The 22,141-nt window shown below is 40.3% G+C and overlaps 1 protein-coding gene across 8 annotated transcripts in view; it reads left to right on the top strand.

Annotated features, from left to right (window-relative positions):
• Window positions 1–22,141, top strand: part of MAPK6 (mitogen-activated protein kinase 6) — a 47,839-nt gene that overhangs the window by 11,432 nt on the left and 14,266 nt on the right. The window contains exons 1-2 of one of the 8 annotated variants that reach the window (XM_055319871.1): window positions 272–441; window positions 20,864–22,057. In XM_055319871.1, the coding sequence (XP_055175846.1) occupies window positions 21,503–22,057 (555 nt within the window). In that variant the 5' untranslated portion in view covers window positions 272–441; window positions 20,864–21,502. The other 7 variants (XM_055319863.1, XM_055319865.1, XM_055319864.1 and 4 more) reach the window with 7 other exon arrangements.

Below are 22,141 nucleotides of genomic sequence, written 5' to 3'. Positions count from 1 at the left end.
GAGTCTGGTCGCTTTGCGCAGTAGCGCTGGGGCCAAGGCAGGGCAAAGAGGGCCCCTGGGCCCACCTCCCCGCCAGCCCCCAGCCCCCAGCCCCCAGCGCGGCCCACCCGAGGCGGCTGGCGAGACCGCGTGCCTCTCCCGCCGCCCCCGCAGCGCGCCGAGCCCAGTCACCAGCGTTGGAAATTCCGGCGCGTGCAAGCGCTCGGGGCCGGGCGGGGGCGGGGGAACCCGTGGAGTGAGCCTGTGACGCGAGGGGGCGTGGCTCGCGGAGACCCCGCCCCCTCTCCCTCGCCCTCTCTCGCGGGTCGGGGTTACATGGCGGCGACTGCGGCAAAGCGAGAGCCTCGGAGACGCCGCTGCCGCCAGCACAGCCGGAGACCTGAGCCGACATCGGGGGCTGTCCGCGGGCCCCGCACTCCCTCGATGAGCCGGAGAAGTCCCGTGAGTGTGTGTGTGTGTGTGTGTGTACGCGTGCGGGGCGCGCCGGTGGGGCGGCTCGGGAGGGCGCCGCGGCGGGCCCGGCGGCGGCGGCGGCGGCGGCGGCGGCGGCGGCGGCGGCGGAGCCGGCTCCCTCCTCCATTGTGTGTGACCCTCCGGCGGCCGCCGCTCAACAAAGGCGCTTTTGTTCCGTCTCCGGCCCGCCCGTCCTCCCGCCGGCCCGCCCGCTCGGGCCTGGCCGGCGCGTCCCCGCGCGGGCGGGCGGCAGGCCGGGGTCCCCGCGTGGGGCCGGCGGAGCGGCCGGCGCGCCCCTCCCACCCGGCACGCCCCTCGCCGGCCGCCGGGCCGGGCCGGGCCGCGCCGCGCCGCGCCGCGCCCGCCAGCCCCGGGGCCTCGCCGCTCGGCTGCGGCCCCGCCGCCGCCCGCGCCCGGCTCCGCGGGTTCGAAGCCCGCCCCGGCCGGCGGGCGGCGGGCGGCGGGCGGCGGGCGGCGGGCTGGGGGCGGCGGCCGGGAGGGGCGGCCCGGGAGCTGAGGTGGCGCGGAGTCTCGCCTTCCTGGCACGCCGCCTTCGAAATGCTCCCGCGTCTCCTCCCCCATCCCACTCCGGTGACTCGGCCTCAGCTGACTCCGGCCGGGCAAAGTCTCCAGTGGACTCGGCGAATTGCGTAGCGCGCACCACTCGCCCGGCTGGTCTCAGGGCCCCGAAGTCCTGTGCCCGAGTTGTGAGCTCTAGCCGTAAGTGAGGTACCGCAGACTTGTTGGAGTCGGCATTGCTGATCTCTCTCTCCCCCCTCAAGCCTCCTCACCCCGCTGCAGCCTTGCCTTGGCGGCGTTCGGGACGCTGAGCGTTGGTCTGTGGAAGTACCCAAATGGAAACTTGTTTTGTCAGTTCACCAGAAAGGGCCGCTTCGCTTCGCTTGTGCGTTTTTGTCTGACTTGGTGAGATGCGTTGAAAAGTAAAGGTCTTGGGGGCGCCTTTTGTTTCTCGGCTTTAGGAAGACAACCGGTTCAGGGGTTCTGTGGGAGCTCTGTGAAGCAGGATCTTTCTGATTCCTCTCCTGTTTTATTTCTTCTTTGGCTTGCTCGTTGGCGAGCGCCCGGTGAAGTGGTGGAATTAGAAGCCTTACTGCATTTGCAGCACATTCACGTTGTTTTTCCTCCATGCTAAAAATGCTCTTAAAAGTCGGCATTAACTTTTTTTTTTTTAACGAGACGATTTGTCAAGGGGAAAAAAAATTGACGAGGGGCTAAATGGAACGCAAACAGCTTCATAGTAATTTTCTGATTGGTTTCTTCTAGCCTTGTTATTTTATTTTTATTTTTTAAGGTTCTGGTTGGACATATTCTCTGTCTTCAACCTTGGGAAACTGAGGTGGAAACAGTAATTTGACCAGAAGATTGGAGGGTCGCGCCAGACAGGGCCTGGCTCTGGAGAGGAACCGCCTCTAGAGTTTCTTCTTAGAAATGTCAGATTTTAATGTCTGAAAAATGATCTTGAATTGAGTGGAAGAATCTCTCACCCCTCTTACGAGTAGTTGTTCAAACACGTTTATGAAGGGCTTGCTTTCTGTGTGCCAAGGAGCGTAAAGTCCTTTCACATATATATGTTACATCACTTAATAAGAATTGCCGGGTGAAACTTGTAAAATTGCTTATTGGTGTTCTAAATTCAGTAATTGCAGTCATCTAGGAAATATGCAGGGTTTGAGCAGGACATGTTTTATTATTTAGATATTACTGTTCAGGGGAAAAAAAAAAAAACCTCTGGGAAATGGAGAATTGTTTATAAAAACGTTTATATATGACCATAGTTTGGAGCTTGGTTCCTTGCAAGGGAGAATTAAATGTAGTGTTTGGCTACTCTGTGATGATTAAGAAAGAGTCTAAAGATTGAAGAGGAGTTAATTTTGAAGTAGAAACAGCACATGTTCTAATGACAAGTGTTAGTACTAAATGTGTTGCAGTGTTTTGCATAAGTTCATTTAAACATCGTGAGAATTCATAACTGACAAAATAGTGAGGTTTGCTGACTCAGGGTACATTGCTGAAGGGGATGGGGTCTGGTAGGAGGAAGCTTAGAAGTGCTGCAAGTTTTGAGTTGGGTGATGACTCATACTGCCCACGGACTGCTACGTGGCCCTTTTTTTTTTTTTATACACTGTATTTTTTTAAATGATAGGGCTAAAATGTTTCTGTCCACATTATAATTCTCTCTCTAGAGGAGCTGCAGTTTCTCTTAAGAGTAATGGCTTCTTAAATTGCATTTTAAAAGGAGATCAAATACCCTACAGGTGGAATTTTATAACATTTTGTTGAGAGGAATAGTAAAATTAATTGCTGGTCAGTGGCTACTACTAAATGTTTGATACTAGCAATTCTTGCCTTATTGAGAAAGACTTGTTACAGATTATAAAAGACAGAAGTTTATGCTGAAGTAGAAATTAGCCTTATGTTCTCATTGGTAATGTAAAAGTTATCTTTATAATATCTAGAAATTAGTGTTGTAAAGGTGCAGAAGTATTAATCGGATATAACTCTGAATATGAGTATTTCACTCTGACAGAATGATACAGTAGTTCTTTCTCTTGATCTATATGAATTTTCTGTTTTAACAAAGACAACTTGAAGTAAGTATTGTGATAGGCACTTTTCCATCAGGTTTTTTTTTTTTAAGATTTATTTAGTTATTTTATAAAGATTTTATTTATTCATGAGAGACAGAGACAGAGACATAGGCAGACAGAGGGGAAGCAGGCTCCATGCAAGGAGCCCGATGTGGGACTTGATACTGGAACTTCAGAATCATGCCCTGAGTGGAAGTCAGATGCTCAACCACTGAGCCACTCAGACATCTCATGTTGTTTTTAAGATTTAATTTTTTTTTTTTTTTTTTTTTTTTACTTTTTAAGTAATTTCTACATCCATCATGGGACTTGAACCCACAATCTTGAGATCAAGAGTTCCATGCTCTGACTGAGCCAATCAGGTGCCCCTCATCAGTTCATTTTTTAAAATAGGCAGAATGTACGGTTCCAAATTTAGGACTCACACTGAAATTGGGTAATAAGATATTTTGACTGATTTTTTTAAAGCTACCATTTAACAGGCTGACTTAAAATTGAGGGAAAAAAAAGATTGAGACTAGCAGTTTAAGAGTGAGAAGAAAAAACTCCCCATCTCTTAGGTTTTCTTTTTATACTATTTACTTTCTCAGAGTAATTTATTTGAAGAGTTTCGTAGGTAGTAAAATGTATTGTATTAAATCTTTGGAAAGATTTTGGAAATCTGGCATGATTTGTATAGAAGAACTGTAGTGCAGTTTAATTTAAACTTTAAAATATATTTCCTCCTAAAGGAAATATAAAAATACAAATATAAAAAAAGTATTGTAGATTTTCAAAACATCCTATTACCTAGAGGTTGAACATGTATTTCCAGTTTGAGTATAGATAATTACCTGTCATGCATAAACATAATTCAGAATTTATAAACAAACTGGATATTTTAGCCTGTCTCTTTTCTATGAGGTACTGCCTAATGAAATGGTGAGCCACACCACTACAGTCCATTTCTTTGTTTGCATTGCCCATTTGAACCGTGTATGACCCTAGGACCCCTGTTAAAATATAAGATGTCCCAAAGGTAAGTTCTTTGTGGCATTGTTGGCTGCCCCGTGTCAGCTCCTTCAGCCTGTTTTGAGGACGGTTATGTTACTCTGTAGCCTGCTAGTGGTATGGGGATTTTGGTGAGTTTTATTGCTCAGAGCCTTAAAACCTTACAAAAACAAAACAACAATAATGTTATTGTAGTAAATGGCTTTTTCCAGACGGTCGCTTTTCATGTGGAGTTGATGCTTTCAAGGTAACGATGGTACAGGCTGAGTCCAGCATCAAGTTTTTTGTTTTTTTTTTCTTCCATGAGCTGTGTATTTAGGAAATATAGTACACCCCTCTTGTGATTCTTAAATGGTTTGTCTTTCATATATGTTAATCTTTTTTTAAATTTTTTAAAGATTTTATTTATTTATTCATGAGAGACAGAGAGAGAGAAAGAGAAAGAGAGAGGCAGAGACACAGGCAGAGGGAGAAGCAGGCTCCATGCTGGGAGCCCCATGCTGGGAGCCCCATGCGGGACTCCCAGCATGGGGGATCCCTAGACTCCAGGATCATGCCCTGGGCCAAAGGCAGGTGCTAAACCGCTGAGCCACCCAGGGATCCCCTATATTAGTCTTTTAAACCCATTTCTGAAAAGTTGTACAGAGATTGAATATTTACATGGCAAATCACGTTTTCCCATTGATTTTTATTTAAATTTAGTATGTCTTTCCATGGAAAAAAATGGTAGCACAAAAATTGCGTGTTAGAATCATAGCATTTACTTCAGGGAAGAAACTTCCTCTGCAGAAAATGAAATCTCTGCATTTAATTCTGTACAAACTATACAATGTTAGTGTTTACAGAGGGATCATGGCTATTATCTTGCCCCAGGTACATGACAGCTGAGGAAACTGAGACCCAGAAAGAACTTAGTACTCAAAGTGTGATTGCTGGACCACCAGTATTAACATCACCTAATAATTTGTTAGTGTAGAATTCTTGACCCCATCCCAAGACCTACTGAACTAGGATCTACATTTTTACAGAATTTTTACAGGATTCTCAGGTGATTCAAATGCACGTGCATTTCTAGAAGCATATATAGTTCTGAGTTACTCCTTTTATTGGCTCTCCTGAAAAAAATCAAAAGGAAAATTGAAGATAAATTAATCACTGTTCAGTAGAACTTTCTGTGGTGATGGAAGTGCTATATTCTTTGCCGTCCATCGAGATAGCCACTAGCCACATGTGACTGTTGAGCACTTAATGGTGGCTAGTGCACCTGAGGAACTGGATTTTTAATTTAATTTTAATTATATTTAAATAGCTAGCTAGTGGCTATCATATTGGACAGCTCAGATCTAGATGATTTATGCTGACATTAAATTTAAAATAACCTAAGCTGTAATTTATTAACTGATTAGGCTCAGTTTAATAATTTCCTCCTTCATTTACAAATTGGAGAGATGGTCAGTTTCTGCCTACTTTTTCAATATGCCCAGATATGATTTTAGTAGTTTTAAGCACTGCTAGTTTTCTGATTGATAGTCTTGTATTCAGTAAAGTAGATAATCTAAGTTGCAAAAAAATGTTTATTTTACTGTTTCTCTCAAAGATATTTTCACTTGGATTTAAAAAAAATTAAAAATAGTTATTAAATAAATATTCCTTAATTATCTTGTATATAGCATGGACGGGGCAGTTTTTGCCTCTGGCTTAGGACCTCTGTGCTTGTTGGTACTTGTTAGCTGCCAGATTGATCTGCCATTTTTTATATTTCCAGGTCAGAAACATTGGTCCTTAACCTCCCAACTTAGGTAGTGGTAAGCATCTGACCCTAAAGTAAATCAGACTGGCCTGTGTCCAAATCTTGACATTCACTATGTATGTGATTTCAGTGAAGTTGCTTTACTTCTCAGAGCATCAGTACTCTTATTTGTAAAATAAGACTTACAAGGTATTAGTTCCGAGTAGCAGAAATAATTTGTCACTTGAAAATGCCTGGCAATGAATACGTATTAGTAGATATAAATTATCTTCCCAAGTCCTCCTGCTTAGCTTTTACAGCCTTCTGTAATTTAGTCTTATGCTTGAGATTTCAACTAGGCTTTAGAGATACTCTAATTTTAAATTTTATGGGTTCCCACCAGTTGCTATAACTTCATGGTTTGCTTCACTCATGTTTATCCCTTGTAGATTCTTCTGCTTGTGCTTTGGATTCCTTCTCTTGACCTTTTTTTTTCTTTTTTAAATATTTTATTTATTCATGAGAGAGACAGAGACATAGAGGAAGAAGCAGCAAAGCAGGCTCTCCATGGGGGAGCATGATGCAGAACTTAATCCCAGGACGGAGGGGGGGGGAGGGGGGGTCACAACCTGAGCCAAAGGCAGATGCTTAACCACTGAGCCATCCAGGTGCCTCTTCTCTTCTTAAGGACTCCTCTCTTGCCTACATCATGAGTTTTTCCCTTCCTATTGGGTCATCTTTATTAGTGTACAAAGGTGCTCTGAACTATAGTGGCCGGTCTGGTAGCCACTCGCCATATGTAGCTATTTAAATAAAAATTTATTTAGAAAAAAATTCGTTTTTCAGCCCTGCTAACCACATTTCATCTGTTTGGTAACCATTTATAGTTAATTGGCTACCATATTGAACAGTATGGATATAGAAATCTGTTACAAACCCTCTCTGATTTCATTTTCTCCTCTAGCTATCGTCTAGTTTCATATTTCTCCAATCCTCTTCAGACCGATTTTCGAGTTGTCTTTGTACGCCCTCTCCACTTTGCTCCTCAACCTGTTCCAGACTGGCTTCTGTTAAACCATCTTACCACTTGAAATTGCTATAATCAGGATACCAGTGACTTTGATTTACCAGATCCATCTTATAGGATCTTGTGACGGCTTGCAATATAGTTGACCGTTGTTTTCTGCATATTCACCTGTTTTTATTAGCATATGAGACATTTTGTTTTTCTCCTACCTCACACCTTGTCATAAATTTTTACAAGCTTCTGTAGTTTACCTGCCCTTATATATTGACATATCCCAGAATTTAGTCCTGTTCCCCCTCCCCTTTCAAAATTCTTTCCCAAGTGGTCTCATTCAATTTATTATTATTATTTTTTAAAGATTTATTTATTTATGATAGACACACACAGAGAGAGGCAGAGACACAGGCAGAGGGAGAAGCAGGCTTTATGCTGGGAGCCCGACATGGGACTCGATCCCGGGACCCCAGGATCGCGCCCTGGGCCGAAGGCAGGCACCAAACTGCTGAGCCACCCAGGGATCCCCTCATTCAATTTATTAAGTACTATCTATATGTGGGTAATTCTCAGATTTACGTTTAGACTTCTCGCCTGAGCTCCCGACACATTATCCAACTGTATGCTTGATGTTACCACTTAGTTATCTAAATAGACACTATATGAATAGAATTAATGTATTCAAAATAGAATTCTCTTTCCCATATTATTCCCCTAGTCTTCCCCATCTCAGTAATTGGCACCTAGGAGTTATCCTTAAATTCTGTTACCATTGTCCCCCATATCTAATCCCTCACCAGGTTCTCTTGGTCTCCAGGTTATTACTTGAAACTGTCTCCTATTTTACATCTTTATTTCTACCAGCCTAGCGATAGCCACCATCATCTCACTTGACCTATTGAAATAGCTTTTAACTCTGCCTACTTTCACTCTATTATCCTCAACCTGTTGTCTTCCCAGTAACCAGAATTCATCTTTTTAAAATGTAAATGAAACCATGCAATTGTCTGCTTAAATCCTTCAATAGCTTTCCTTTGTGGTGAGTTTTAAAATTCAGAATCTTTTATTTTTATTTTTTTTAATAAATTAATTTTTATTGGTGTTCAATTTACCAACATACAGAATAACACCCAGTGCTCATCCCGTCAAGTGTCCCCCTCAGTGCCTGTCACCCATTCACCCCCACCCCCCGTCCTCCTCCCCTTCCACCACCCCTAGTTCGTTTCCCAGAGTTAGGAGTCTTTATGTTCTGTCTCCCTTTCTGATATTTCCCACACATTTCTTCTCCCTTCCCTTATATTCCCTTTCACTATAAAATTCAGAATCTTGCCTCAGGTGTTTCTTTCTATCCCATCTTCACCTCATTCCTCTCTCCTTCTGCTTAGCATGCCGTGGCTACACTGGCATCTTTTCCTCCAAATACCATACTCTGTCCTGTTTTAGGTTGTATTTGCTGTTTCCTCTGTTTGGAATTGGTACCTTCTTATTTAGATTTTAGCTCCATAGATGGCCATTTCCCAGTCACTCAATCATAGCATTTAGACAAATCGGAAGTTATGTTACTAGTTTGTTAATCTCTCCTCACGAGATTGTAAACTAGAATGTAAACTCTTTGGAAGTAGAAGAACCTTAGCTGTCTTATCCACTGTATCATCAAATAGTGTCTGGCATATGCCAATTGCTCAGTAAATTTTTGTGGACTGTAGAAAATGTTTGATTCCTTTACACTTCTAAAGGGAAAAATATGTTAAAGATTGTATTGTAGTCAATGTGACATGTGATTCTGGATGGGGTTCTCTAGCTGTCAAGTACATTATTGATGTAATTGCAGAAACTTAAATGGGATCTGAGTATTCGATGGTAGCATTATACCAGTGTTAATTTCATGATTTCGATGATTACATTTTTTGGTTTGCAGAAGAACGTCCTGTCTGTAGGAAATATATTCTCAAAGAGGTGGGAGAGTGTTTACTGGTCAATAAAAAAAAAAATTTATTATTTGAGAGAAGGTCATGGGCTTGGTTTACAACCTGAGATTCAAATCATGGCTATCTCATTGATGTGTGATGTTGAATGCATTATTTAAATTCTCTGAAATAAAGATCATAAAACCCATTTTACAGTGTAGTTAGGATTTAGTATAAGATATATGTTCAGTACAATGCTTCCCATATAATACATTCTTAATCAAGCTTGCTATTTGTTTTTTTATATTCTCTGAAAATTCAGATATTAAAAATTCTATTATCAGGTTCAGGGCCTTTATTATATAAGCCCTTTTTTCATTAATTGCTTTTATAATAGTAGATAATGTGGGATAAATATGTACCAGACATATTTATATTCTCCAGTTTGAACTTTACAGCTATATTCCATAGTATAATTTTTTAATATCTTAAAAGTGTATACGTTTTTTAAAGCAGGAAGTAGAGCCCCTCAAAGTTATTTCAGTTAAAATATGTATATCTTGATTAACATGGTTAATTTTCATTTCCTTTGGTATAATCCATGAATCTATGATACTGCTTTTTTTTAATGTTTTTTTTATGATAGTGCTTTAATGTTAACATATTGGTTTATATTATAATTGATGTAAAAGTACACAAAAACTACTTGCAGTTGCTGATTTATTTAGTTTTCTTTTTATCCTTCCTTTTACTCTCCATTGATGGGCATTTTATTAAGTAAACATAATGGCCAGAAAGGAAGGTGTTTTAAGATGACCCCTGAGCCTTTTACTAGCTATCATAGTCTTTTTAAAATAATATAAACTACTTCACCAGTACTGTAAACATGATCACATGATTCAGTTCACTCCCTTCCAGCACTTTGTGCTCTTGTTTTATATTTTTATTTCTACATGTGCTGTAAACCCCACAATACATTATTGTTTTGTTTAAAATAATCAGTAGTTTCTTAAAGACATTTAAACATATAGATAGGTGGGTGCCCTGGTGGCTCAGTTGGTTAATCATCTGCCTTCAGCTGAGTTCATTCATGATCCTAGAGTCCTGGGATGGAGCCCTGGATTGGGCTCCCTGCTCAGCAGGGGGTCTGCTTCTCCCTCTGCCCTCTCCCTGTGATCTCGTTCTCTTTCTCTCCCCCCCCCCCAACTCCTCACCTTCAGCCTAAGAACTTTGAGCATTTTTTTAGCAAAAATCTGAGGGAGACAAATTCTTTCCACTTTTGTCTCTTTGAAAATGTCTTTATTTCATCTTCATTTTTGAATGAATATCTTCATTTCATCTTCATTTCCCTAGGCACAGAATTCTGGGTTATTTCCCTGTTTTGGTACTTGAAAAGTGATGTTCTGTTGTCTTCTGGCTTTCATCATTTCTAGTGATAAATCAGCCATCACTCTTACTGTACTTCCCTACTATATATAGTTAACTCTCTTTTACCTGGTTGCTCTTTTTTTCCCCCATTTTCACAGTTTGGCTATAGTATACCTTGGTATGGGTTTCTTTGTATTTATCCTGCTTGCAATTCATTGAGTTCTTGAGTCTGTGAGTTGGTGTCTTTTGTCAGTTATGGAAAATTTTTTAATTTTGTCTTTTAAGATTTATTTAGAGAGCGTGCACGTGCATGACTGGGAGGGCAGGGGAGAGGGAGAGAGAATCTCAAGCAGACTCTGCACTGAGCTTGGAGCCCAATGTGGGGCTCAGTCTCACAACCCTGAGATCACAACCTGAGCTGAAACCAAGAGTTGGACACTTAGCCAACTGCACCACCCAGACTCCCCAGTTTTGGAAAGTTTGTTAGATTATTTCTTTATCTGCTTCTATCCTGTCAGCTTTCTGAACCTGTTTAGCCTAGCTGCCAGTTCTTTGGACTGTTTGGACATTTTCTTTGCTTTCTAGTACCACCATAGGTTTTCTTTACTTCATATTTGTGCCCTGTTTATTTGTCTTAGGAAGAGTATCTACCTTGTACTCAGAATGCATTGGAGAGGTTTATCTTATGCTTCCTGACTTGTTCCCTCACCTTCAGAGGCAGCTGCCTTGAATGTGGTGGAGGCCCATGTGTTCCATGAGATTCTCTCCGCTTTCCTGCCTTGCTCTAGACTTTTGTTCTCAGTGAGGACCCATGGGGAAGAGTTTGGCAGGTAGGACTTGTAGCTGGACCTCCTTTGAATTCTAATCTGTTAGCTGCAACCACATACAGCTTTTAAAAGTTGGTTATAAATTTGTCTGGCTTTTTCTCAATTCTGTTAGTGGAAAATTTCTTGCTATGCCACTTTGCCAGGAATGAGAATAGTCCTGGTCTCTTCTTTTATGAAGGGCTTAATACTTTCCAGAATTTAATTTATTTATATTTCTTTGCATCTTTAGCTTTCCTGATGGGTTTTCCAAACTACAGTATTGTAGCTTATCCAGCTCATCATGGTTTATAGGGTGAGAGTAATGGTGTCTTTTAATTTTCTGCATTCTAATCAGAAGTGGAAATCCTGAACCTTTTCTTAAAATTATAAAACTTTAGAGCTGGAAGAGGCCATAGAAGTCCTGTAGTTTAGCTGCTTCATTTTCCTGATGGTGGACCTGAGGCCTAAAATGTGAACCACTTTGAGTATAAGCTAATTTAGCCATGGATCATGGACTAGTTATCAGATCTCTTTAACTCACTTGTTTTTTTCTTTTAATATGGTCTTCGTGAAACCAGACAGGAATTTGTCAGTAGTGCCAACCTTTAGCATGAATCTGATAGGAAACTTACACTTTTTTTTTTTTTAATCTTGAAGCTTTGTTCAGCCTTAGAGAAAAGGAGAAACAAAGGAGGAAGGATATTCCAGGAAAGTTATATGCTTTTCCAGTTCATTTTTTAAAAATTGGATACTCTCCAATCAAGCATGTGGTTCTCCATTTGATGAGAGACCAGAAATATTTCTTATGGATGGTCTTGCTTGCATGTTGCAGCCTTCTGCATACCCTTACCAGGCTTAGCTGAAAAATGACAGCAGTTATATTTGACGTGCAATCTGGAAAGCTGTGGTGTTAAATGCCATAGAGCCTGCTAGGGTGAACTGAAGAATAATCAGAATAATGTCAAGGTCTCACGTATCTTCATGATACTTAGTTGGTATCACATGGGCTAATGAGACTTTTTATAGAAACCTGCTTGTCTGCTAATATAAGACACTATTTCAATAGCACAATCTCTTCTTACTGCCTCAACAAAATAAAACAGGAGCTATAACGAAGCTGAAGTTTTCTTTTTTTCTTCAGTCTGAGTGAGTTGAAGTCATTGCTTCATGTGTTGACAAACCTATTATGTTTACCATAGGGTGAAGCTCCTGCAGGGAGTTCCTGGAAAGGAAAGTACCATGTCTAGGAGTCATCACGGATGTTCCCCATGGTAGGTTAGAGTATGATCAGATTCTGAAAAAATTAAGGATAGAGCTTGTCTTCTCCAAAACTTCCTACTATCAAATAAAATAATACTGTTTACATTAATTTATTCAGTGCAGTTTTTAAGTGCCTACTAAGTACCCAGGTACTATGCTCAGAAAGTGTTAGTAATGCAACTGAGTCTCAAACCTTTTGTTTTTTTTAGCATGTATTTATTTATGAGAGAGAGGAGAGTAGGGGAGGGAGAGAAACTCAAGCTGGCTCCATGCTGACTGAGTGTGGAACCTGATGTGGGGCTGGATCCCACAACACTGAGATCATGACCTGAGCTGAAATCAAGAGCCAGTCAGTGACCTGAATGAGCCACTCAGGCACCCCTCAGACCTTTTTTTTTTAAGAGTATACTTATTTTTTAAAAAGATTTTATTTATTTATTCATGAGAGACACAGAGAGAGGCAGAGACACAGGCAGAGGGAGAAGCAGGCTCCGTTCAGGAAGCCCGGCGTGGGACTCGATCCCGGGTCTCCAGGATCACACTCCGGGCTGCAGGTGGTGCTAAACCGCTGTGCCACTGGGGCTGCCCCCCCCCCCCGACCTTTTATTTTAAAATAGAGCAATATACAATGAAGCCAAGGGAGGGGAAAATGGTAAGGTGGTGCCCTGGAAAATGGTAGAAGAGTAGAGGGATCTGCAGAATAGAGATAAGACTAGTTTGGGAAGGATGGCCTAAGATAAGGGAAGGGGGGGGATAGTATTAGAAAAGAGAGGAGGAAGAAATGTTAGTGGGATAGGGAGGAATCTACTACAATAATCTAGGAGTTTGTGCTCCATAAGGTCAGTGTGATTTTTTGTTTTTTTAACTTGTTTTGATCCCTGCTAGACCTTTATGCCTAAAACAACATCTGGCATATGGTAAATACTCAATAAGGTCTTGTAGACTAAAAATATAGTGGTTGGATGGCAGGATTGAAGCTGCAGTCAAAGCTCTTCAAAACATCTTGGTTCTCTGCTTCTGGGACCATGTCAGGATTGCATTTTCCCACTCCCTTGAAGCAGGTGTGACCATGTGTTCTGCCTTGGTCAGTTAAATATGAGCAGAAGTAAGATGTGTTATTTTTTAATGGAAGCTTTAGACCAATGAGATAGTTGCACTTCTTCCTTCCTACTGGCACACTGAATGGCAATGACAGAGCTGGTAGTTAACTTTGACAACTTGGATGATAGCTGTGTTGGATTTGTTGCATTAGCAAGACTTAAAACTTCGGTTGTAACTCAGTGAGATGTTGGGGATTATTTGTTACTATACAATTTTCGAACCTATCCTGACTGCTACAGAAATTTATATTAATTTTCATCTGATTGGAATTCTCATATAGCCAAAGATAATTGAGGAAGGAGGCTGTCTACATGTCTCCTATTTATATATTTGCTCCAATGTTTCCTTAACATTAGTTAGAAGAGAAGTCTAAGAAATGAAGGGCTCAAGAAGGAGAAAGATGGAAGAGGGGATGAAGAGCTATTATAATTTGTAAATTTCCAGCCATAAATTTGTAGAGAGGATTATGTTTGTTTACTATTTAGTTTATAGCAACTTTAATAATGTCCCCCAATCTGGCATACCACCATAAGAAGTGCTTGGAAACAAATGACCGTAAAGTAAAAGACTTGTACAATGCTTTCATAGGTAATAGAATGAGAATTGAAAGAGTCTTTAAAGACTTTTGACCAACCTACTTGGTCTGTGGAGTTCTTATATGCTAATATGGGTGCCCTAGAATAAATAGCAGCTAGAGACGAGCATCAAAATAAACATAATGACATTTATTTTGTAATGACTTTTTAAATAGTCAAAGGCAAATGCAAGACCGTAATGTTAAAATGTATTTAGGCAAAGGTTCAGACAATTTAAGAACAGCAGTCAAGAGTAGAAGAGTTTTTTAAAAATTGGATACTTTGTTATAAGCCAAGTAATCATCTGTCTTTGACTTCCTAAGTTTGTCTATAGCACATACTAGTCACTGATAGCATGTAAGACCTGTTAGGTTTTGGAGTTTAGTTTTAAGGTCTGCCCTCCTCCTCAGATGACTGAGATCATTCATTGACATTAGTTTACACCATGAGCATCTTTGAGGTCCAAATCCTGAGAGGGATCCCTGATAACTCTAAGGACTACCTTACATCAGGAGCCAAGGGCATTGTCAAGAATGCATATGAACAAGCAGTTAAGCTGTAGCCTTTGGCCTTCTCTGCCCTAGAAACTTAGTAGCTTTGATGAGAGCTTTGAGATATGATCTTAGGATGAATTTGCTATAACAACACCTCTCTGTGCCAGGGTTAAGAGATAGTCCTATGTGAATTTAAGTAGAGCTCAGCCTTTCCCTTCTCTCCAAAAGCAACTGGGTTTTGGCTGAGGAGATGTGAGAATGGCTACATTCCAGTTAACTCAAGTTACTGACTTGACCCTGGAGAAGAGCAGAATAGGCACAAACCATTGGGGGAGGGGGGAGCTGTCAGTGCATGTGATCAGGCCAGATGACCCATGTCAACATTTAACCTGATAAGCAGCAGAGTAGAAGATGGAAGAGAAGACCAGATAAGTAACCTTATGTTTAAAGCTCTCACTTCAAACTTGCTTTGCACATCTAGACTCCTTTTCTGATGTGGGACCAAGTTGTTCTTAGATAAGAAAAGGAAGGAAAATCCAGTTTCTATTGAATGGGGAGATAGAATGAGAAGTTATTTTACAGTCTTCATTCTTTTGCATTTTATAACTTTTCTGAATATACTTAGGCTTGACTCAGAGTACCTGTATTTCTCTTGGCTTGGGTGGGGGTAGGCTAAGTGATAGAAAGCAGGTGGTGATTAACGGAACAAAGGAGTGCTTGAGAAGACCAGGGCGGCTAATACAGTTTCAGGGAACTGCTTTATAAATGTAGGAAGCTGGTGCCCAGGCTGGGCTACATAGAAAACTTTTACTTCCATTTTATGGTGGATCACTGAAGGAAGATCAAAGAGAAAGCATAAAGCTAACTTATTATTTTTTTTAGATTTATTCATTAAGAGAGTGTGAGTGGGGAGAGGGGCAAAGGGAGAGGGAAAGAGAATCTCAAGCAGACTCTCCGTTGAACGGGAAGCCTGTCTCAGGGCTCCATCCCAGGACCCGAGATCATGACCTGAGCTGAAATCAAGAGTTGGACACTTAACTGACTGAACCTCGCAGATGCTCCACGCAGATGCTCCAAGCCAACTTTATTCTTATAAATCATTCCCTATAATTCATTTTATTCACCCGGTTGTTAAAAACATAACATTGACCCAGCTAATTAAAATTTAATTAAGGATCCCTCTCCAAGCAACACAATATCAGTACTAAGGTTGGTAGGAATGGGTAACATTTGGAGGCAGAGAAATTGGAAGGATGCTGGGAAGGGTTGTTTTAAGTTACTGTCTCATTTTAGTTTTTGTTTTCCTCTCTTGAAGTGTGTGGAAATGCAAAAGGAATATGGAACCCCAGATCTTTCCTGAGCCTAAGCCTTGAACTGGCTTTTATGAAGTTAAATGTGAACGATGGTAGAGAAAGTGGTATAAATGGGACATTTCTAGAGGTTATTGATATGGATGGAGAGTGCTCTGAGCAGTAATCTGGTTGATTGTACCTGCATACTTTAGTCAGGCCACAGAACTCCATGATTGGCGGGAAAAATGGAGGTAGTTGGAGACATTATGATTTGGTATCAGGGTAATAATAATAATGAGGAAGCTGTTTTCCTGGTCACTCAGCCTTTTTATGGCTTCCAGAGGGATACATCCTGACATCCCTAATTAGGTCAGATCCCTCAGTGTGTAGGCTGTCTTCGCATCCTGTACCATTCCTTGGTATTGCTTGTCCCTTTTGCTTCCCTTTTTCTTGTTAGTTTACTCTTGTTTATCTCTAGCCATACTGTAAACTGCATGAAGGCAGCACACTAGTCTGTTTTTACTTACCATTTTATCCCTACTACCTAGTATATTGACAGGTATATAACGTATAATTAGCAAATACTTGCTGAATGGAGCATGACTGAATTGGAAACATTACTGGATCCACTTTATCATGCAGAAGTGTAACATTACCTTCAACTTACTGATAAAGGTGGGCATACTTACTTAACTTTCCAAGCTCCCAGATGAAAATATGCTCTAATAGCTTTTGTCCTAATAGTTATTGAAAGATTTTGAAGAATAGTGCAGAGCAGTCAGGCAGATCACTGGGCAAGCGCTGCTATTGGTCTCCCCTGCCCCCCAGTTTTTTATTGTGTAATCCTCACTGTAGAATTATAGTTTTGGTGATTAATATTCTTTTCTTTCTTTAGAATGGTCTCATATTTCTATGAAGTCTATTCAAGTCTTTCAGTAGTCATCATCTGAATCTAAAATGAGGACTCTGGGGATGCCTGGGTGGCTCAGTGGTTGAGCGTCTGCCTTCTGCTCATGGCGTGATCCTGGAGACCCGGGATTGAGTCCTGCGTCACGCTCCCTGCATGGAGCCTGCTTCTCTCTATGCCTGTGTCTCTGCCTCTCTCTCTCTCTCTCTCTCTCTCTCTCTCTCACTGTGTCTCTCATGAATAAATAAAAAAAAATCTTAAAAAAATAAAATAAAATGAGGACTCTGCAGTTCTCAGCCTAGGTACAAGTTCCTGCCTTCCCCAAGATGAATTTTTACCCACTCTAACCCTATTAAGTGCTGACCAGTCACTGAGATTTCTGAGAAAACATTGTCATCCTTGTAGTTTTTGGTCTATGATGTTTCTTGGTCTCATTATAATTTAAAGAGAGCAGATCTGGGTGGAGGTCTTGAGTGGAGATCTCTCATTCTTATATCTCTCTTCAATTATCTGGCTGCAGTTCCTGTTATAGTGCTATTCTGTCATAATAGTAGTGTCATTTTTAGCATAGCTAAATTATTTGTGCCAGACTTTGATTGCTTTACTAGTGAACTAGAAGTTTAAAAGAGTACTAGAGATCTTACTGTTCTTATGTTAAGTCTCTAGAACTGATTTTAAAATGTACATTTATCAAAAACTTGAAAGTTGAGCCTCAAGGGATTGTCTACAGAAGGGCAAGAAGGTAAATATGAACAAACATTTTATTTCAGGTGGAGACAAGAAACGTAAAAATCTCAAAAATACTGGAGCCTTTTAAAAAATAATGTTTTTATAAAAGGATATTTAGTAGGGACTGGAAGTATCAAGATAAATCTAAATAGAAAAAATTGGGAAGGGGAGACAGTATTAATTAAAGACCTTTAAAAAAAGTCTGAAGTTTTTAAGTCTGAAATGTTTTTTAATTCAAAAGTTTATTTTCGTACTTTAACTTTTAAATGTTTTATACAGACTGACAAGGTACAGAATTTTTAAGAGTCTGCTTCCCCCCCCCTTTGATTTCTGTGAAGCAGACAAAAACTTGGAAACAGAAGAAACTATTTCTGTTAGAGTAAAAAAAAAACAAAGCTGTTATGCAATTAATGTCCTTTACAACATTAAGCAGATACAAGAAGTGCTCGTATTGGGATCCCTGGGTGGCGCAGCGGTTTGGTGCCTGCCTTTGGCCCAGGGCGCGATCCTGGAGACCCGGGATCGAATCCCACGTCGGGCTCCCGGTGCATGGAGCCTGCTTCTCCCTCTGCCTGTGTCTCTGCCTCTCTCTCTTTCTCTCTCTGTGACTATCATAAATAAATAAAATTTTTTAAAAAAAAAAAAAGAAGTGCTCGTATTTATTAAAATAACTCAGCGGTAGTAAATATCAATTTTTATTAAATCTATTGGCAGGGCACCTGGGTAGCTCAGTTGACTAAGTGTCCAACTCTTGATTTTGGCTCCAGTTATGATCTCAGGGTCATGAGATTGAGCCCCGTGTCGGGCTTCAGGCTCCACCTTGGGCAGGGAGTCTGCTTGTGATTCTCTCCTGCTCCTCCCCACTTTCTCTGTTCTCTCAAAAATCTTAAAAAAAAAAAAAAAAAAAAGATCCTTATGGCAACAGCTTTATTTTTTATCTACTTACTCTCTGAGTTATCGGTATCATCATTTTCTCTTTCACACAGTTACAATGTTTGTGGATTTCTTGTAGTTGAAGATTTACTTAGATTGTGGCAAGTAGCTGTTACCTTGTATTTTTCAAAATCTTGTATTTCCACATGTGGATCATGTAGGAGAATGTAGCAAGAAGGAAATAAAGGCAGATTCCCTATTGTATAAAAGCTTTGCCCTTGTAAAACAGCTGATGTGTATGTGATTCCTAACAGTTCTCTTAAGCCACACCTGAAGGTGATTGAAAGGTTTTGTTTTGTTTTGTTTTGATTGGAAGTTTTTACATGGGACGCCTGGGTGGCTCAGCGGTTGAGCTTCTGCCTTTGGCTCAGGGAATGATCCCGAGATCCAGGATCAAGTCCCACATCGGGCTCCCTGCATGGAGCCTCCTCTGCCTATTATGTCTCTGGTTCTATCTTTCTGTGTCTCTCATGAATAAATAAATGAAATCTTAAAAAAAAAAAGTTGTTACATATTCAAGTTCAGAATAGGCTGCTTTAGTTCATGTATTGATAGAGTTTTTCATTGCCTTTTGATGATTAGCTCTTTGAATAAATGAATATTGCACCTGTCCCACTTCAATTTCTTCAGACTCATTCAGAAAATAACATTCATTGTATATACACCTATACCAGCTTTTAGATCAGAAAGCAGCAAGAAGCTTAGATCAAGAAGCTTTTACATTTAAGGGTTAGTCTGTATTACTTGCTTATAGGCATATACACTTAAATGAGCTACTTACTACATTGGCCACCTAGTTGTTCCTCAGACTTGAGACACATACTTAACCTCTGCTTTTGTGTGCTAGCCCCTCTGTCTGCAATAGTTACTCCCATGTAGCACCCCTAAGGCCCACCCACTTTAGAGCTTTGCTCCCAGTACCACCTTAGTAGAGGCATTCCCTAACCACTCTCCCTGTCCTTTTATTTATTTTATATCACTCATTACCATCAGATGTCTGTATTTTGCTTATTTATCAACCTGTCTTCCCCCACTATGATAATGAGCTCTTCATGTACATACCGCCCAGGTCTATAAGATTCTAATAATTTGTCATACTTCCACACATTTTTTAAAAAGAATTAGCACATTAAAGATGTTGGAGCATACTGTGTAACCCCACTCTGATGGTAATCCCTTCTCTCATTCCTCAAAGTAATGATTATCATGAATTTGGTACTTATCTGTCATGTATGTTTTTAATACTTTTGCCACATATATACACTTAAAAGTAGCATTATTGTGCATGCTTATGAACCTGAAATAAGTGGTTTCAGCATATAGATTTCTATCCGCAACTTGCTTTCTAAATTTAATTTATGATGATTTCAACCATCTCTATTCATTTTTACTATTATATAATAGTCCACTATATGAATATAGCTCACTCTCACATTGTTGAAAGTTTAGGCTATTTTAAATATTTTGCGATTATCAAAAAAAAGGTAGGCATTTTGTATGTTCATTTGCAAGTATTTCTCTAGGGAGTGCTTTTTGAAGAAAAATTCCAAGTCATAGGTATGCTACTTATTCATTTATGTATTTATTTATTCTAAATTGCTCTTTGACATTCTTTTGCTAATTTAAACTCACCAGTATTATACAAAAGTTCTTGTTTTTCCACATTCCTCCTCAGACTTGATAGTAACAGACTCCTAAAAATGTTTTTCTAATCTGAAATGTTATCTTCTTGAGGTAATTTGATTTTTCTGATTACCAGTGAAGCTAAATACCTTTTCATTGGTTCATTAACTGTTCAAGTTGACTTTTTTTTAATAAAGATTTTTATTAAGTTTTTAAAAAAGACTTTTTTTTTTTTATTAATGAGAGACAGAAGGCAGAGACATAGGCAAAGAGAGAAACAGGCTCCCTGCAGGGAATCCAGTGTGGGATTTGATCTCAGGACCCCTGGATCACGACCTGAGTCAAAGACAGGCACTCAACCACTGAGCCACCCAGGCGTCCCAGATTTTTATTTATTTGAGTTTAGAGAGCGCATTTGAGTGCAGAGAGGGGGAAACCAACTCACTGGTGGGAGGAGAGAGCCAAACACGGTGCTTGATCCCAGGACCTTGAGATCATGACCTGAGCCAAAGTCAGATGCTTAACCAATTGAGCCACTATGCACCCCCAAGTTCACTCTTTTGTAAATTGAAGAGCATACTCTGCAGATTTCTCATTTGTACTGCTAGATTTTTGTCCATTGGATGTTGATCAGCATAGTTAATAAGTAAACATGTTCTTTAAGGAACTAACCCTTTGCAGGCTTATTATTATGTTGTTTTTTTTTAGAGAAATGGTACTCATGTTGTACTCCTCAAAAAATTCTAAAGATTCTGTAAAAATACCGTGAACCTTCCTTCCTTTGCTTATTGGCATTTAAGAAATGTTACAACCCAATGACTAAATATTACAAAGAATCTAGTATGGTGGGACCTAGAGTCTGAGCCTAGTACATGTGAATTGCTTACAACATGCATAGCTATTTTTGATTGAGGGTCATCTTTCCATTTAGTAACTATAAATAAGTTGAATGTACCAGTAGTCGTTTATAGCTAAATGCCCAGTTCGTGTCATTTTACAAAGTTGAAGAGTACTTAGTATTTCCTGTAGTGGTGACTCTTCTCCTTCTTTTTTTCTCACCCTCTAGGTTTTATCAGAGTAAGATGGACGGTAGCTTTGATTGTGATTGTGGTGAGCTGGAGCCACCTGATCACTAACAAAAGACATCTTCTGTTAACCAACAGCCACCAGGGCTTCCTGTTGAAATATACAGCAACAAAGGAAGAGAAGAGGCAAAACGGAAATAGTGCTTATCAGCACCTTAGAATGATGCTGCTCAGGACCAGTCCAACACTGAATGTATCTGCACTGTGAGGAGAATGTTCATAGAAGCCTGTTGTGTGCATATTTATTCACATTTTTGTTAAATGTTAAATCGTTTAGCACAGTTAAATCTGAGTGCATAGTATGTCATTTCATTCCGTTTGAGTTTCTTGAGTGTTTTCTTTAAATGTCTGCAGAGTTGCTGCCCCTTTCTTGAACTATGAGTACTGCAATCTTTTTAATTCTCAATATGAGTAGAGCTTTTTGAGCTTTAAATCTAAGGGGAACTCAACGGGCCTGGTTGGCATATGCAATGAACATCAAGAAATCATCTTGCTGTGGAAGCAAAATTATTTTTCTTTTCCTTTTTTGAAAGATCTTTCCTTTTGATGTCAGTTTTCTTCCTTGTTTACACAAGTTCAACAATTCGAAAGGAAAAAAAGGCAATAGTAAAGGTTTCAAAATGGCAGAGAAGTTTGAAAGTCTCATGAACATTCATGGTTTTGATCTGGGCTCTAGATATATGGACTTAAAACCATTGGGTTGTGGAGGCAATGGCTTGGTTTTTTCTGCTGTAGACAATGACTGTGACAAAAGAGTAGCCATCAAGAAAATTGTCCTTACTGATCCCCAGAGTGTCAAACATGCTCTACGTGAAATCAAAATTATTAGAAGACTTGACCATGATAACATTGTGAAAGTGTTTGAAATTCTTGGTCCTAGTGGAAGCCAGTTAACAGACGATGTGGGCTCTCTTACTGAACTGAACAGTGTTTACATTGTTCAGGAGTACATGGAGACAGACTTGGCTAATGTGCTGGAGCAGGGCCCTTTACTGGAAGAGCATGCCAGGCTTTTCATGTATCAGCTGCTACGTGGGCTCAAATATATTCACTCTGCAAACGTACTGCACAGAGATCTCAAACCAGCTAATCTTTTCATTAATACTGAAGACTTGGTGCTGAAGATAGGTGACTTTGGTCTTGCACGGATCATGGATCCCCATTATTCCCATAAGGTATGTGGAAAGCTAGCTGAGACAGACCTTTAAACTGGTGTACATCATCAGGAATTAGGTACTTGTATTTTCTTTATATACTGT

This window comes from Nyctereutes procyonoides, unplaced genomic scaffold (assembly GCF_905146905.1).
Source record: "Nyctereutes procyonoides isolate TBG_1078 unplaced genomic scaffold, NYPRO_anot_genome, whole genome shotgun sequence".
Classification (NCBI taxonomy): Eukaryota; Metazoa; Chordata; class Mammalia; order Carnivora; family Canidae; genus Nyctereutes; species Nyctereutes procyonoides.
The sequence above is the reverse complement of the archived record's forward strand: the minus strand, read 5'-3'. Positions and strand labels throughout refer to the sequence as shown.